Genomic DNA, 17846 nt, shown 5'->3' on the forward strand with positions numbered 1-17846 from the left:
GTTAACGTGTTCGTCGTCAGGTGTTAACGTGTTCGTTGTCAGGTGTTGACGTGTTCGTCGTCAGGTGTTAACGTGTTCACTGTCACAACGTGTTCGCCGTCAGGTGTTAACGTGTTCGCCGTCAGGTGTTAACGTGTTCGCCGTCAGGTGTTGACGTGTTCGTCGTCAGGTGTTGACGTGTTCGTTGTCAGGTGTTAACGTGTGAGTCGTCAGGTGTTAACGTGTTTGCTGTCAGGTGTTAACGTGTTCGCCGTCAGGTGTTAACGTGTTCGCCGTCAGGTGTTGACGTGTTCGTCGTCAGGTGTTGACGTGTTCGTTGTCAGGTGTTAACGTGTGAGTCGTCAGGTGTTAACGTGTTTGCTGTCAGGTGTTAACGTGTGCAGTGACATTAAAAGCTGCAGAACCGCAGGTGACGCGTGGATTTCGCTCTACAAACACGTCAGGTCGCGGCCTGCTGATGCTGCTGCCGGTGTGGTTTGGGGGCGAGGGTCGCCAGGGGCAACAGGGTGGGTGGAGGTTAGAGCTGGTAGTGGGGGAGGGAGGGGAGGGAAAGGAGGAGGAGGAGGAGGAGGTGGGAGGGACTCTGGCCCTTACCTTGCCTGCTCGTGGTGCTTGGCTGGGGGCAGAGCGCAGGGAGGCTTGGGCAGGCGGAGGCGCGCGGGACAGCAGTACTGATGGTAGGTGGCGTGGCTGTTAGGAGGTAGGCTGGAGGAGTAGAGAGAGGAGGAGGAGGAGGAGGTGGAGGAAGGAGTGGTGATGCTAGTAGGGTTGTTGGAGGAACGACAAGGGGTGGTGGTAGTAGAACAGGTGGAGGAGGAGGTATAAGACCTGACAGAGAGAGAGAGAGAGGTAGAGAGAGAGAGAGGGAGGGAGAGAGAGAGAGAGAGAGAGAGGTAGAGAGAGAGGTAGAGAGAGAGAGAGGGAGAGGGAGAGAGGGAGAGAAAGAGAGAGAGAGAGGGAGAGGTAGAGAGAGAGGTAGAGAGAGAGGTAGAGAGAGAGGTAGAGAGAGGTAGAGAGAGAGAGAGGTAGAGAGAGAGAGAGAGAGAGAGAGGTAGAGAGAGAGGTAGAGAGAGAGAGAGAGAGAGAGAGAGAGGGAGAGAGGGAGAGAGAGAGAGAGAGAGAGGGAGAGAGAGAGGGAGAGAGGGAGAGAGAGAGAGAGAGAGGGAGAGAGAGGGAGAGAGAGAGAGAGAGAGAGAGAGAGAGAGAGGGAGAGTGAGGGAGAAACAAGAGAGAAAAATAAAGTCAAGAGAGAAACGGAAAGATAGACAACAACAACAACAACAACAACAACAAGACAGACAGGCACACAAAAACAAACAGTTAGCACGGTTAGCATTACATCACGACATCAGCATTAGCTTAGCACACTGTATCATTAGCAGCGTTAGCGAACAGGTGAGGCTAGTATTGTTAAAGCAAAAAGCACACTTAAATCTATTAGCATAGCAGCATAGCATTAGCAAGCACTTACCGCCGACAGTCTCAGCCTACAGTTAGCATATGCTACTAGCGTTACCTTAGCGCGCAGTATAAATGGTAGCAATTAGTCTAAAGTCTGAACTGTGTCATACCGCCGTACAACATTTACGTTACAATCACAGGTGTTAGCTTAGCTGAGCCAGCACGTGGTTAGCACACAGTCAGTCTCGGCATTAGCACCAGCAGCTGGCATCACAGCGGTACACGTAGAGCGAGGCAGGAGAGGGAGGATGAAGCACACATAAAGATAGTCGGCCGTCGGCTCAGAGGGACAGAGGGGAGGATGCTGTCGCTAACCAGCGGCGCCGGTTGGCCGTTCACTCGTTCCTCGCGATGTCGCGCTCGGCTACCGTTAACGGGACGTGGAACCCACGAGTCGCCCACGCACCTGGTGACCTGGTGACCTGGTGACCTGGTGACCTTGTGACCTTGTGACCTGGTGACCTTGTGACCTGGTGACCTGGTGACCTTGTGACCTGGTGACCTTGTGACCTGGTGACCCCAGTAAAAGGGCTTGCGATGTGCGTGAGGAGGTCCGACGCTACGTTTGATGACAGTTACGTAACTTGTTAATAAATACACGGTGAATTGTCGTCGATACACATTTCAGCAAGTATGACGAACACGACTGAGCCGGATTGGATCAGCGTGGAAGTAATATGTATGCGTGACACTATAAGAGGCAGTGAAGGCATCGTGAAGGAACGAAGGTGAGTCGTCGACATACGAGTTGTGTTTCCGTTACTTTGAACAACTTCTGTGTTCACTGTTGTTTCTTTACAGGCTGTTATACAACTGATACACACAAAACAAAAGTACTGAAGTCGTTCTGCAGCACAACAGCAGGTCCAAACATCCAGCCAGAGTCCCGAAGACCCGTCAGCAACCACAACCAGAACCACCGGGCCTCAGCACATAGTCCTTTTAAATACAGTCTGTGGGAACAGACCGGAGGCCACTCTGACTCACTGTCGCCTCCGAAGGTAACAACCGGTATTACGTGTCCGGACAAGCGGATGAGAGGACTTGCACCTTCTTTACCCATCATGCCTCCTGCCTGTCCTCAGGTCACCCTGCCAGCGCGACGCTGTCAGTTTACAGGCCTCTGATCTGATTATAATCTCATTTCAATCTCATTAGTTCATGTAACGCAGGACTGTTGCTGGGTCACACAAACACACACAAACAGACACACACAAATAGACACACACACACACACACACACACACACACACACAAACAGACACACACACACACACACATTAGATTGAAATATGTTTCTCTGCGTTCCACTTGAACTCCGTCCTCAGACATTGCAAAACGTGGTGTTTGTAAAATCACGACTGATACATCACTATTAATAAATCACTGCTGATAAATCACTATTAATAAATCACTGCTGATAAATCACTATTGATACATCACTACTGATACATCACTATTAATAAATCACTGCTGATAAATCACTATTAATAAATCACTGCTGATAAATCACTATTGATACATCACTATTGATACTTCACTATTGATAAATCACTACTGATACATCACTATTGATACTTCACTATTGATAAATCACTACTGATACATCACTATTAATAAATCACTGCTGATACTTCACTATTGATAAATCACTGCTGATAAATCACTACTGATACATCACTATTAATAAATCACTGCTGATACATCACTATTGATAAATCACTGCTGATACATCACTATTGATAAATCACTATGGATACATCACTACTGATACTTCACTATTGATACATCACTATTGATAAATCACTATTGATACATCACTATTGATACATCACTACTGATATTTCACTATTAAGACATCACTACTGATACATCACTATTGACTGCTGCTAAGCTGCTGATGTTTCCAGGATCAATCAGAGTGATCAGAGGAACAGATGATGGAAACACTGACACCTGAGTTCAGACTCAGACTCCAGAAATATTTTAGTTTTTTTAGACCTAAAAATATGAAATAAACAAATAAAACTTCACAACTTCTCCTATTAAATCAAAATCAACAACTTTTCTCTCCCTAGACAAAGGTCAAAGTTCACATCAGTGTGTGTGTGTGTGTGTGTGTGTGTGTGTGTGTGTGTGTGTAAAGCTGCAGCTCCAGAAACGATGCATGTCCAGTGTTGTTATGGGCAACTGTTGCAAATGAAGAAACATGTTGTCACGGTAACCAGGACTGCATGTGTGTGTGTGTGTGTGTGTGTGTGTGTGTGTGTGTGTGTGTGTGTGTGTGTGTGTGTGTTTCACTTTCAGTGAACACCTGAGTCCTGAACTACAGAGCAGGTTCAACACATCAGGATATCTTTCTGTTAAACTGCTTCACTGAATCTGACAAATGAGATCACACGAAGCTGGTTAACAACTCGTTAAGTCAATGCAGGCTTTCCCCATCAGGTTCGTTAGTTGTATTCTTTCAGCTGCGCCGCAGGTGTCAAATAAGAAATAAAAACATTATTTAAAGCAGTAAATTGTCTTCCAGTCATATGAATATAACAAGTCCAAGTAAAAATAGTACAACAAGTTAAAAAAAAAAAGTACAAGTACAACATGTACAAGAACGGAGGACCGTCTCACTCCACTGAGGACTGTCTCACACCGAGTGTCACGTGATTGGTGAAGACATTTTTTTTTACTGAGAACTGATTGGTCAGTGGGTGGAGTTTTTGTACGTTTTGATCTGATATCTCAAACATAACCTGATCCGGAGAAAGGTTAGCTCTGCAACATCAGTTACCATGGCAATGTATCCTGGAAGGAAGTGAACTAGCGTCGTAGTTACCACGGTAACCTTCGTAGTACAGAGTCAAACCACTGTCAATGCATTTATGTTGACATACCCCCCCACACACACACACACTCTTCTTCTGCAGGGAATTAGAGGTCTGACTGGACCACTAGCTCCCCCTGTTGTTGATCTCATATCTGCAGGTGAGTCAAGGACAGAGAAGCGAAAGTTGCATTTTCTCTCACTAGTTCTGTGAAACAGTGACCAAGCTGTATTTAAAAAATTAAAAAAAAAATTCCCTTTGGGGATTAATAAAGTAACTAACTAACTAACTAACTCTATCCATCCATCCATCCATCCATCTATTTTGATGTCTGCATGACAAACTATAATTTATCAGTAATAGAAAAGTTGCCAGTTGACCCGATTTGAGCAGGTTTCTATTACACCTCCCTCTTTTTTTTTTTTTTTTTTTTTTTATCAAAATATAAATAAAATAAGAAGAGGCGTATCATTTTTTACCTGACATGGTGACCTGTAAATAACGACAGACTTTCTGTCATTTTCAGCCACCCCAGCCACTGCACCAGCAAATACCCAGTATCACAATATCCAGCTGCACTGCAGATACGCACACACAAACACACACACACACACACACACACACACACACACACACACACACACACACACACACACACACACCACAGACGGTTGGACCCCACGATGCTGTCCTGCTGCTTGGCTCCGAGAGCTAATTCATCACCCCTCTATTCATATCAACTAGCCTAGTTTCCCCTGCAGCGCGCACACACACACACACACACACACACACACACACACACACACACACACACACACACAGGCAGGTGCAGGGCAGGCTTTTGATATTTAAGAACAGTGCAGCTCCATTCAAAAAGCCTGCTTTTCCAACTTCGGCACTGGAATAATTTCACACACTCAACACGCCAACGGAGAAGTTTGGATCCAGAATCCCCAGAAACAGAGTTTCTTCTGTGTCTCACAGGGGGAATATTGAATAGCACGCCAGATGGTGGCGCTGTTGAAGTAATTTTCTTCAGACTGAGGGAAATGCCGGAGTGTTAATGTAAACTCAGTTTGAAGCCGTTTCTCTCGATCACAATTGCTTAACGATTTGTATAAAAATGATACAAGATATCTCAGAAAGGTCACAGGTCACAACAGACAACAGGTCACAACAGGTCACAACAGACAACAGGTCACAACAGGTCACAACAGACAACAGGTCACAACAGGTCACAACAGGTCACAACAGACAACAGGTCACAACAGAGGGGTATACTACGAAGTGAGATTAGTTGGTTGAAGTGGTGGTGGTATGTTGAGACTAAAGGGTTGTCAGTATCACGAAGGCGGCTCCCTGTTAAGCTGGCTAGATCACCATGGTAACTGATGCTGCAAACTTAAACCTGGTCTGGAGCAGGTTATGTTGGAGATATCGGATCAAATAAGTAATAAAGTACCGCCCACTGACCAATCAATTCTCTCTCACGACTGTTTTAATTTCTTTTGAATATCTCGGTATGCCTCGTTGTGCCGGGAGGCTCTCCTTTGATTTCCTTTGATATCCTTTGAATATCTCAGGAACATCTTGAGGGAATTTCTTCCTCTTGGACCCGAAGATGAAGCACCGACCCGCCGTGTGCAGTGTGCAGTCTGGGTCGATGCCCGACAAGCATTCTGGGAAATGTAGGAATCGAATGAGGTGGAGGAGCCGAGCTGAGAGAGGACCGACCGCGATCGCTCGTTCATTCCTGGCGAGGAGGCGACGATCTGAGTACTAAACGGCTGAAAAGATGTTTCTCATCCACGCTGAGCGAGACAGCTGGCTTGCTTCTCTCCCAGCATGCAGTGCGACTGTCCTCTCGGGTTTTGCAGTAGTGGGGGATGGATTACCGCCGATGTCATCAGACAGAGAGAGGAACGGCAGCAGACATTTTCTACCAGCGACACAGGAGGTACGGCACTGCTGGCCTCAATAAGCTCACACAACGCACCACCGTCAGCCGACGCCGCACCGCCGCGTTTCCGGCAGGAGGTGGTGCTGTAAGCGGCGCGTTTCACATGCTGTCTCATCCACACCGCACAAGGGATGCAAAGCACAGAAATAGATCTTATGTTTTATTTTTACTTAGAGAGTAGGTGATGATTACCGCTCTGGCATTATCATGGTTAGAAAACTTAAACCTGTTAAAGAAAATGCTCTCCATCAGCCGCCCGGTCTCCGAATAACAACATTTATTAAAAGGTAGATCTTTCCAAATATGGAGAGAATCCTTAATGTCTGCACACGTCTGCCGACGATGCTTCAAAATCTGGATGCAATTTCTAAAAGGTGGATGTTTCACACACACGCTGAACAACATCCAACGACAGGTGTGAACAACATCCAACGACAGGTGTGAACAACATCCAACGACAGGTGTGAACAACATCCAACAACAGGTAAGAACAACATCCAACAACAGGTGTAAACAACATCCACGACAGGTGTGAACAACATCCAACGACAGGTGTAAACAACATCCAACAACAGGTAAGAACAACATCCAACGACAGGTGTAAACAACATCCAACGACAGGTGTGAACAACATCCAACGACAGGTGTGAACAACATCCAACGACAGGTGTGAACAACATCCAACGACAGGTGTGAACAACATCCAACGACAGGTGTGAACAACATCCAACGACAGGTGTGAACAACATCCACACACTCAAACCAAAACACGGCTCAGGTGTGCAGGTGAAGTGTCGTCAAAGACAGACGAGTGTTTTGTGTAAAAAGACAAAACTCCTAGTTTGAAAACTAGACTAGACAGCAGACACGTTTTATTTATTTTTGTTTATTTGTTTGTTTGTTTGTAAGCAGCGCTCGCAGCGTGATTTCCATGCAGCTACTGGAGGGAGCTGCGGGTGGCGTCTGTTCTACGAATACGAGGACTCCATGTCACACCTGCACAGGTAGCGCCGATCATCATCCATGTGCTCAGACTAAAAGTCCTCGTCCAATCAGAAGCCTGTTTGTCCTGCACGATGAGTTTCAAAGTGAAAGCATTATTAACCCCTCCCCCTGACCTGAGAACAAGCCCCTCCCCCTGACCTGACTGATCAGATAATTAGATGTGGTTACGAGATAATAAAGATCTTTGTGAGGTTCATCAAAGAAGAAACATTTTCACAGAACAGAACAAAGTGTTTTCATCTGAGTCCTACAGATCTGACTCCTCTGACTCCTCCCACTCCTCTGACTCCTCCCACTCCGCCGTGTCCTCCGTCTTCATCCTGTCCTCCTGTCGTCTGTCTTCATCTTGTCCTCTGCAGGTGCTGCAGGACGCATCGCTGAGGTTTATTAGTGTTTTGCTGCATCATGTCCTCTTCGGATCAGAACCGGTGGAGGCCGCTCTGCAGCTCTGCAGCTCTGCTGATGTGCCCCAGTGCATCGTGGGATTTGTTGGCTCTCACTCAGCTGAGGAGGCAGCGTGTTATTTCATAACCAGTCGGCTTCACGTTCTCATGTTTGTTACATCAGCAGCTGCACCTGAACGTGAGTCAGACGGACGCGATCGGAGACGTGAGTCACTCCGTGAACTCGACTTTACCGGCTGCACATACGAGAAGTCAGAGAGTCGCCGAATGAAATCAGTGAGTCATCGCTGCGTTTCTCTCTGCAGGCCGTCTGCAGAGGAGAGAAGACACCGAGCCAGGTTCAAACCGCCTCGGCTGTTAGCGAGAACGCTGTCCTTCAAACAGGCTTTTCAGTTGCATAGCAACAGAGACGGGCCACGACCGGGGCTGCTCAGCAGCCGGCTGCTTCAGCGTTCGCGGCTACGAAGCAGCCGGCTGCAACGCTGCATCCCGCAGCGCCTCTCGGCCCCCGAGCAAACGCACACGCGCGCGCCACGCCGCCGCGACCGTCCATTGTGCTCAACACTTCCTGATAGGACGCTCCTCTGGTAAGTGTTGCCAGGCAACAAACCCAACTGCAGCCAGTGAACACAGTCCTCAGTGAAAGTGTATTCGGAGCAACAAAATGACAATAAAAGAGCACAAGACGAAAAAGAGGGAGCAGCAGAGCGACCTGGTCGGCAGTTACCACGGCGACAACAACAGCTAACAGCTTTCTCTATCGTGTGTCACGGACGTCAACCTCTTCCACCACGAAACGTCTGTTACGTAACAGCCTGGAGTCTCCAGCCGTCCACTCTTGAGGTCAATCAGCTGATCGAAGGATCAATACACCCACGCCCTTCCCCCCTCCCCGCCCCAACCACCTCCCCACCCCCATCAGACACAGTCCCCTCTGTACAACAAACCAGTTCAACAGTCACTTCATCACGTCTGCTCGCATGTTTGTGTCACAGAAAGCAAAGAAATCAAGCTGTTTGTTCAACACGAGTTTCAGCAAACCAGACGACGAGTCCCGTTGATGATCAATAAAACAGTAGAAACGGCAAAATGAACGGAACCAAGATTTACATTTAAACTTGCACCATTTTATCACCAAACCGGGCCGGCCGGCGACTCCGGTTTGCCCCCCTGCTCCCTCCCTCGTGCGACCTCCGGCTGCGGGTGTAGTAAAGGACTCTGGGACTTACGGTTTGTGGAGGTGGAGGGTGTGGGCGTGGTGGTTGTTGGCGGCGTTGGCTCTGTGCAGGCGCTCCAACCGCTCCTTCTCTTTCTCCACGAAGTTGGTGTTGGTGCCGGTGCTGGTGGAGGGCGCTCGGGTCAGCCGGCTGTGGGCCCGCGGCTGATCCCGGGGCGGGATCGGAGGCGGCGGAGGTGGAGCCGGGGAGCAGAGCGGCGCCGGGATGTGGGCGGGGACGGAGATGGAGGGCTGGGCGGGAACCAGAACGGCAGCCGCGGTGCTGTTGGTGCTGTTGTAGCAGTGGTGGGTGGAGGAGTGGTGGTGGTGCTGGTGGTGGTGGTGGAGGAGGGGGATGGAGGTGGGGGGCTGGAGGGGAGCTTGGTGCTGGCTGTTGTAGTGATGGTGGTTCTTGGTCGACATGGACACCAGCGTGGCCTGAGTGGGCGGAGGCGGTGGAGGAGGGGGAGGGAGGGGAGGGGAGGGAGGAGGAGCGGGCGGGGGAGGAGCGACGGGTTGGCGGTCCAAGCGCAGGTCCTTGTTCTCTTGGCTGAGCCGGTCCAGTTGGACCTCCAGCTCTTCGATTCGGCGCCGCTGCGTTTCCAGAAGCTTCTGCTGGCTCTCGATGATGTTGTTGAGCTCCAGGAGGTACTCCACGGCTCGGTTCGGGCTCTCCGGGCTGCCCGGGCCCGGATTAGCCTCCATGATTTAAACTGGCCTGAGAGTTAGCGCGGAGGCTAACAAAAAACCTCAGGCTAAAGGTTCACGGACGCTAAACCCCTCCCTCCCTCCCTCCCCCCCACCAGAGGCAAGTGGGGGGGAGAGACTTTTTTTTTCTTCTGTGAGCTCTGATTGGAAGATCAAGATGGACCTGGTCCCGGTGCGCTCCAATCACAGAGTTTTATTGGGTTGGTGACCATCCCCCTGGTTCTGTCAGGTGTTCCGGTCGGTCTTCAGACCCATGACCGTTAAAAACCACAAAAAAATATGTCAGACGGATCTCGTCCACGCCCCCCCCCCCCCCCCTCCCGCCCCCGCTACCGTCAGAACAGTTTGACTTCCTATTTGTCAGCGAGTGTGTGTGTGAGTCGGTGCGCCGTGCACATCACCACGTTAGATCCTGGCAGCGGACGCCGTCTCCGTCCCCGTCCGTCCCACCGTGTCCAACATGTTGCAAATCCGACAGACTGGACAGGCGGTACCCGATCACCAGCGTCCTTCAGCGCCTCGTCGTAAATCTTAAATCCAGGGTCAGAACCTCCGACGGGACGAGAAGTGAGGTGAGCTCAGAAACGAAAAGGCAACGTCCGTCCAAAATCATCTCCTGACAAACACGGAGGACGCGGTCGCCTCGTCCGGGTCGTCCCGAGCCGGACTCAGTCCGTCCTCCTGCTGTCGGTCTGTGACGCCACAGGATGTGAAAAGGTCAAATGTCATGTCAGGTGTTTGTCTTCTTCCTGGATCAGGGAGGCGGCTGGGCTTCACGTCCCTGTCACTGTGGGCGGAGCTTCCAGTCTTTCACTGTCACTGTGGGCGGAGCTTCCTGTCCTCCACATGAAAAAGAAGAAGAGATAAGACGTTGAAGATCAGTGTCAGTACTCATGTTCTCTGGTTCTGGTTCTAACACCTGATCATCCTGTCCTAACACTCGTCCTCTCACAGTCATTAACAACTCGCTCAGCCAGCAGAGGCGGAGCTTAACAACTCATCAGGTCTCTCGTTTTAAGAAGGCCACGCCCTGCTGGTGAAAAAGTGAAATACATTTCAGGTTTTCTATCAAATGTGGGTCAATATCTCTCACTCACACACACACACACACACACACACACACACACACACACACACGCACACACACACTCAATTGCTCACTATTGTTCACCCTCGCTCTCACTCGGTCATGCTCACACACACGCTCATACACACACATACACACACACACTTACTATACACACTCGTCATTACTGTTCACACTCACTCTCACACACACGCTCACACTCGCTCGCTCACACACACACACACGCACACACACACACACACACACACACGCTTACTATACACACTCGTCACTATTGTTCACACTCACTCACTCTCTCACACACACACACACACACACACACACACACACACGCTCGCACTCCCTCACAAACATGTTTGCACACAAACTCACTCACTCGCTCACTGTTGTTCACACACGCTTACACGAACACACACACGAACGAACGAACGAACGAACGAACACACACACACACACACACACACACACACACACACACACACACACACACACACACACGGACACGACGCAGCATCCAGAGAACATCGACGAGAATAAAAGCAGGCAGCAGAGTCTCACAGGTCTCAGCAGCTCCTGCAGAGGTGATGGAGGGATGGAGATGGAGGAGGTGGAGGAGGAGGAGGTGGAGGAGGACGGAGGATTATTGATCCCGGCTCATCCCTCTCTCTCCTCCTCCTCCGCTGCTGCTGCTGTCACCATCATGTTCCTCAGAAAAACAGAGCTGCTGCGCGCTCTCCTTCTTCTCGATCAGATGTTGATAAATTCAGTCCTCCTTCCTCCCTCTCTCTCTTTCTTCATGTATTCCTCTGCTCACTCCACTGCTGCTGCTGCAGGCCTACACTCCTCCTCCTCCTCCTCCTCCTCTTCCTCCTTCTCCCTCTTTTTCTTCTCGCTGCCGAGTCAATCTCTTTCTAATTATCATTCCTCTGCGTCTGACAGCCCGGCGATCCGCTGCTGCAGCGCCGATGATCCCCCCTCTCTCCGTCTGCACGAGCGTGTGAACGCACCGCGCTCTGCTTCTAATCACCGCTGAAATATCAGGGTTTTTTTTTTTTTTTTTTTCCTCCTCCGCTATGTTGCCGTAAAAAAAACAGAAAGAAAAAAAAAAAAAAAGGAGGAGGAAGGAAGGAGGAGGTGTCGGGTCCAGACAGGCTGCCTGGATGGATGGATGGATGGATGTAGAGGAGGAGGAGGGGGAGGAGGAGGAGGTGTATGTGTTGAGAGGAAAAAAAAAAAAAAAAAACGGGTACCGTCACAGAGCGACAACAGAAAACACATGACTGAATGTATGTCCATAAACTAAACACTCTGATCACATCCAGGTTCTTCACCTGGACGGAGCGCCACCTGAGGGAACCACGAGGCGCTGCAGCGCTACGTCCATCCTCCAGTTCATCACGGATTCACCTGCTGGTTATCAAGGAAGGATTCAAACTGCAGCAAAAGTTCTACACTGTTTTAATCACTGAGCGTAAACGGAAACTTATCGTTGGAAAGTCAACAATTAAAAGCTTTTATTGCTATTATTAAATATTACTATGATCGCCACATCACATCAACACGTCGTCATCACGTTCACTTCACATCAACACTTCGTCACTACGTTCACTTCACATCAACACTTCGTCATCACGTTCACTTCATATCAACACTTCGTCATCACGTTCACTTCATATCAACACTTCGTCATCACGTTCACTTCATATCAACACGTCGTCATCACGTTCACTTCACATCAACACTTCGTCACTACGTTCACTTCATATCAACACTTCGTCACTACGTTCACTTCATATCAACACTTCGTCATCACGTTCACTTCATATCAACACTTCGTCATCACGTTCACTTCACATCAACACTTCGTCATCACGTTCACTTCACATCAACACTTCGTCACTACGTTCACTTCATATCAACACTTCGTCATCACGTTCACTTCATATCAACACTTCATCACTACGTTCACTTCATATCAACACATCTTCACTACGTTCACTTCATATCAGCACGTCGTCATCACGTTCACTTCATATCAACACTTCGTCACTACGTTCACTTCATATCAACACGTCGTCACTACGTTCACTTCAGAGCAACACGTCATCACGTTCACTTCATATCAACACTTCGTCATCACGTTCACTTCATATCAACACTTCGTCATCACGTTCACTTCACATCAACACTTCGTCATCACGTTCACTTCACATCAACACTTCGTCATCACGTTCACTTCATATCAACACGTCGTCACTACGTTCACTTCATATCAACACGTCGTCACTACGTTCACTTCATATCAACACGTCGTCATCACGTTCACTTCACATCAACACTTCGTCACTACGTTCACTTCATATCAACACGTCGTCACTACGTTCACTTCATATCAACACGTCGTCATCACGTTCACTTCACATCAACACTTCGTCACTACGTTCACTTCATATCAACACTTCGTCATCACGTTCACTTCATATCAACACTTCGTCATCACGTTCACTTCATATCAACACATCTTCACTACGTTCACTTCATATCAACACGTCGTCATCACGTTCACTTCATATCAACACTTCGTCACTACGTTCACTTCAGAGCAACATGTTGTCATCACGTTCACTTCATATCAACACTTCGTCACTACGTTCACTTCATATCAACACTTCGTCACTACGTTCACTTGATATCAACACTTCGTCACTACGCTCACTTCATATCAACACGTCGTCATCACGTTCACTTCACATCAACACTTCGTCACTACGTTCACTTCAGAGCAACATGTTGTCATCACGTTCACTTCATATCAACACTTCGTCACTACGTTCACTTCATAACACGTTTTCACTACGTTCACTTCATATCAACACGTCTTCACTACGTTCACTTCATATCAACACTTCGTCATCACGTTCACTTCATATCAACACTTCGTCATCACGTTCACTTCATATCAACACTTCGTCACTACGTTCACTTCATATCAACACTTCGTCATCACGTTCACTTCATATCAACACTTCGTCATCACGTTCACTTCATATCAACACGTCGTCACTACGTTCACTTCATATCAACACGTCGTCACTACGTTCACTTCATATCAACACGTCGTCACTACGTTCCCTTCATATCAACACCAACTCGGCGTCCGAGGGAAAACATTCACTGTGAAACCACCTGAACTGTGGCGCCATGGCAACAGGCTTCTCCATCATGATAACAGGCTGCTCAGGACACAACCACACAGTCCAGCATTTCAAGGCTCTCTGTTGACGATTTTCCAGAGTTCCATGCGGACATCTAATCCAGACGTTCCAACATTATGTCCAACCCCGTTACCCAAAAAAGAAGTGACGCCGTGTGAAATGCAAATAAAAACACAATACAATGATTTTGCAAATCACATAAACCGATATTTAATTGCAAAAAACCCCACTAAAAACAACGCATCTCGTTTTAAAAACACTCTGTAAACGTTCGGGATCTTTCGGGCTTCATGTCCCCGAGTTTTAACCTGCGTTTGTGGACGCAGCGATGAACTGTTCACAGACGAAGGTTTTCAGAAGTGTTCCTGAGCCTGTGCAGTGATTTCCACTACTTATTGATCACGGGTTATCATATAGGTTATTGATCACAGATCATCATGTAGGTTATTGATGACAGGTTGTCGTAGGTTATTGATCATGGGTTATAAAGTAGGTTATTAATCACAAGTTATCATGTAGGTTATTGATCGCAGGTTATCATGCAGGTTATTGATACTACAAAGGCTGCAGTTCACAGAGCAGCTTATGAAACACTGGATGGAGTCACACAGTCAGAATTAAAGGCCCAGTAATGAGTTCTTACATGACAACTGATCACACATCATCAGAAATACATCATACACAGTAGACTCCACTGGACCGGCTGCTTCTGGCCTGCTCATATCAAACCGGACTACTGACAGGGATCAATACAGCTGATCGATGCTGCTGATTACAGGTGAAGCTTCTAGAAGGAGACCACGGGAGGATTTGAGGTTCTGCTCCCATTCTGTTCGCGCTGTATCCGCACTATGTGACAGGAAAACCAATTAACCCCTCAGCGATGCAGCACGAGCGCTCCGACGTGCCACCAGAACCGTGAAAACCGGAAACGGTTGCAATAAATTAACACGTAGATAATAAACAAACATCGGTGCTGATGTTTTCCGATCTCTCAGAGAAAACGCACACACGCGCGCGCGCACACATACAAAAAAAAAAAAAAAACACGCGCGCGCGCACACACACACACACACACACACATACACACACACACACACACACATACACACACGATCGCTGCGGTAATGCAGTTCGGTTGTGGACCGGTTCGGTGGTACCTGTGGCTGCAGCTCGTCCTCCGTCCTCCGCTGCATCAGAACAATCTGCACACCGACCTGCTGGAGCTGCGGCCGCTCCAAAGATCCTCCACCGTCAACAGGATGTCTCACTCTGTGAAGAATAGAACGAACAGACAGACGTGGCAGCGTGTTTCCGTTTCATCCGTGTTCAGGAGACAACAAGAGCTTCATTTAACGTGAAATAAACACCTGCTGAACGACAAATGTAACTGATGAAGTCCCCTTCCGGTGTACAAGAAAACAACAACAACAACAATACCTGTGGACCCCAGTTAAAGCTTTCATATCATTTCATGTATGTGTGTAAGAGACTGATAGCCAGCAGCGTGAGACCATCAAGTTGAAGGTAAATATCAGAGACGTCCTGTGCACTATATCCACTATATACTCGTTATACACTCACCATGTACTCACTATATACTCACAATGTACTCAGTATATACTTACCGTGTATTCACTATATACTCACTACATAATTACTATATACTATCTGTAATGCAGAAGCCGATTTCTGGGTTCCATGTAAACACGATGATTATAATTGAAACCAGGATGAGTGTCTGACCTCTGACCTCTGAAACAACACTAATATGAATGCAGCTAATTGCTAAAGCCCTTGTTGCAGCAGGCAGCAGTGTGTGGTGAGGCTTCAGATGTTCAGATGTTTAATATATGTTTGATGATTTGGAACTTTTAATAACGTGTCGTTGATCGCTGACGCTCCTCTCGACCTTCATCACGACAAACAAACCGACATCTCAGGGCTCTGAGAACAGTAGCAGAGTGAGACATCACCTCTTTCCTCACTCTCTGGTGGCTCTTTTCATCATCAGTCCTGATGCTCTTCAGCTGCTGCACCTGCAGCCTCCTCCTCCTCCGGCATCTGCCTCCTCCTCCTCCTCCAGCCTCCTCGTTCCTCCTCCTTCTCCTCCTTCAGCCTCCTCCTCCTCTTTCACCTTTTCATCTCCATAATGTTTCACCTTCTCTGAACATCTTTTATTTCTGCCTCCTCCCATCTTCATAATTCAGGTTAACCCAGACTGGTGTGTGTGTGTGTGTGTGTGTGTGTGTGTGTGTGTGTGTGTGTGTGTGTGCTCTAGTTTTTCTCTGCTGTCCAGCTGTAGAAACTTGACATACATTAGGGTGATCTGGTCACCATGTCATCATGCTGAAGTGGTGCGGAGTTGTACTGACACGCATCAGAAATCAACCGTCTCTGATTTGTCAGATCCCTCCTCCTCCTCCTCCTCCTCCTCCTGCTCCTCAAATGATGTCGCTTGACTTCCTGTCCGCTCTCATCACAATTACTGAACCTCACTTTTCCTCATTTAGCGTCATTTTCTGAAGCGGGTGCTGACTAGAGGTCAGTAGTAAATGTTAGGTTAAGGGGTTAGGTTTGTTTTAATCACAATGACTCTCATCTAGTCCAGCATTTCGGTATAGTGAGGCCGTCTCGATGCCAGTCAAACTCTCCTAACTTGTGTGTCCACTCTGAGGTGTTAGGATGAGGTCTTCTCCGTGGTGACGTCGTCACAAGTCCTTGGTCCCGGTTAGGTTGTAAAGAGGTCTAATAATGACTGCAGACTCCAGATTATTTTGAAGAAATATTGCTTTGCCAGGTTAGGGTTTTAAAAAGGGGGGTGGGTCATATGGTGAATGTAAATTGTAGTTTTTGTAGTCCCTGATTAGGGCTTTAAAGGGGGTCCTGTGGGGACCTTTAAATTCTAGTTGTTTTACTCCGATTTAGTTTGTTCGAGGTGGTGACCTTAAATCAGAAGTTAAGACAACCTAAAAACTTTAAAAGGTGCCTTGTAATATTCTGTAACAGTCTATTACGTAGTAGTTTAAATGTGCATGTTAAAGTGCTTCTCTAGAGTGGCTTAAATGAGAAGTGGAAATAATGAATAAGTGAATTTATATAGACATACGGGGTTGAAGGTGCATCAATTATTGGGTTTTAATGTTAAAAACTTCCCCGAAACATGTTTATAACCGGCAGCATTATTTAATGAGTCCACAAACTCCAATCTTCTCTTCAGCATGATGCAGCTTTTAATATATGGCGCCTTCTGGTGGTGGCAAAGTGTTAGTGCAAAAAAAACTTTTAAGGTTCAAGGAGGAGGTTGTGATTGGTCAAGGAAATACACTAAATGTAAGAATAAATTAAAAAAAATAACCTGTCAAAAAGAATGTTTTTACTGTGCCAATTAAAAGAAGTATAATTACAGGAATTTATAAACATTGTCAAAACATCTAGTTTTATTTCCTTTACTTAAACTTGCCTCTTGTATAGATTATTGTTCAGGCTATGTTGTCGTCAGTCAGAATAAAATCATCAAACTGCTCGTGTTTAAACTGTAATCCATTGTTACATTTTTACCTAAATATTGTTATAATTTTAGTGTCACTGACTGCAGGGAAGGAGCTGATGCCGATTTCAGCCACATGGGGGCAGTGATGTTCAGATTTTGGACTCCAATGTTGAAGTAAAATTTAAAACGATCAGCATGGCAACAGGAGGCACCGTCCTTAAACTACTAAATGAGTTTCACAGTTTGCATATCTCACGTTTACTTTAATTAATTTGGACTTTTTCGGGCAGAACTTCCTGCCGGAGAAGAACCGAGGCCCGAACCCCCGGCCGGGTTTAAAATAGTGTGCGGTATTCAAAGAGGGGCGTCTGGTGAGACAGGTGGTGTTTAAAAATACTTACTTCTGCTGTTACTGGACAGGATTTCTTCTGTAAACGAGCGATATGCGACGAAAATAATAGAATACATTTAGAAA

At 47.4% G+C, this 17846-nt stretch overlaps 1 protein-coding gene across 5 annotated transcripts in view; it reads right to left on the bottom strand.

Moving 5' to 3' along the window:
• Positions 1–15125, bottom strand: part of LOC138193628 (IQ motif and SEC7 domain-containing protein 1-like) — a 56700-nt gene extending 41575 nt beyond the window's left edge. Inside the window, exons 1-2 of one of the 5 annotated variants that reach the window (XM_069141763.1) lie at positions 15039–15125; positions 8882–10411 (exon numbers count right to left, since the gene is read on the bottom strand). In XM_069141763.1, the coding sequence (XP_068997864.1) occupies positions 8882–9573 (692 nt within the window). In that variant the 5' untranslated portion in view covers positions 9574–10411; positions 15039–15125. Of the gene's footprint in view, positions 1–8881; positions 10417–11221; positions 11748–15038 lie in introns of those variants that run through there. The other 4 variants (XM_069141762.1, XM_069141760.1, XM_069141761.1 and 1 more) reach the window with 4 other exon arrangements.
• Positions 15126–17846: the final 2721 nt, after the last annotated feature.

The sequence above is a fragment of the Embiotoca jacksoni genome, unplaced genomic scaffold (assembly GCF_022577435.1).
Source record: "Embiotoca jacksoni isolate LCO1_2020_lvr unplaced genomic scaffold, fEmbJac1.0.p SCAF_91, whole genome shotgun sequence".
Classification (NCBI taxonomy): Eukaryota; Metazoa; Chordata; class Actinopteri; family Embiotocidae; genus Embiotoca; species Embiotoca jacksoni.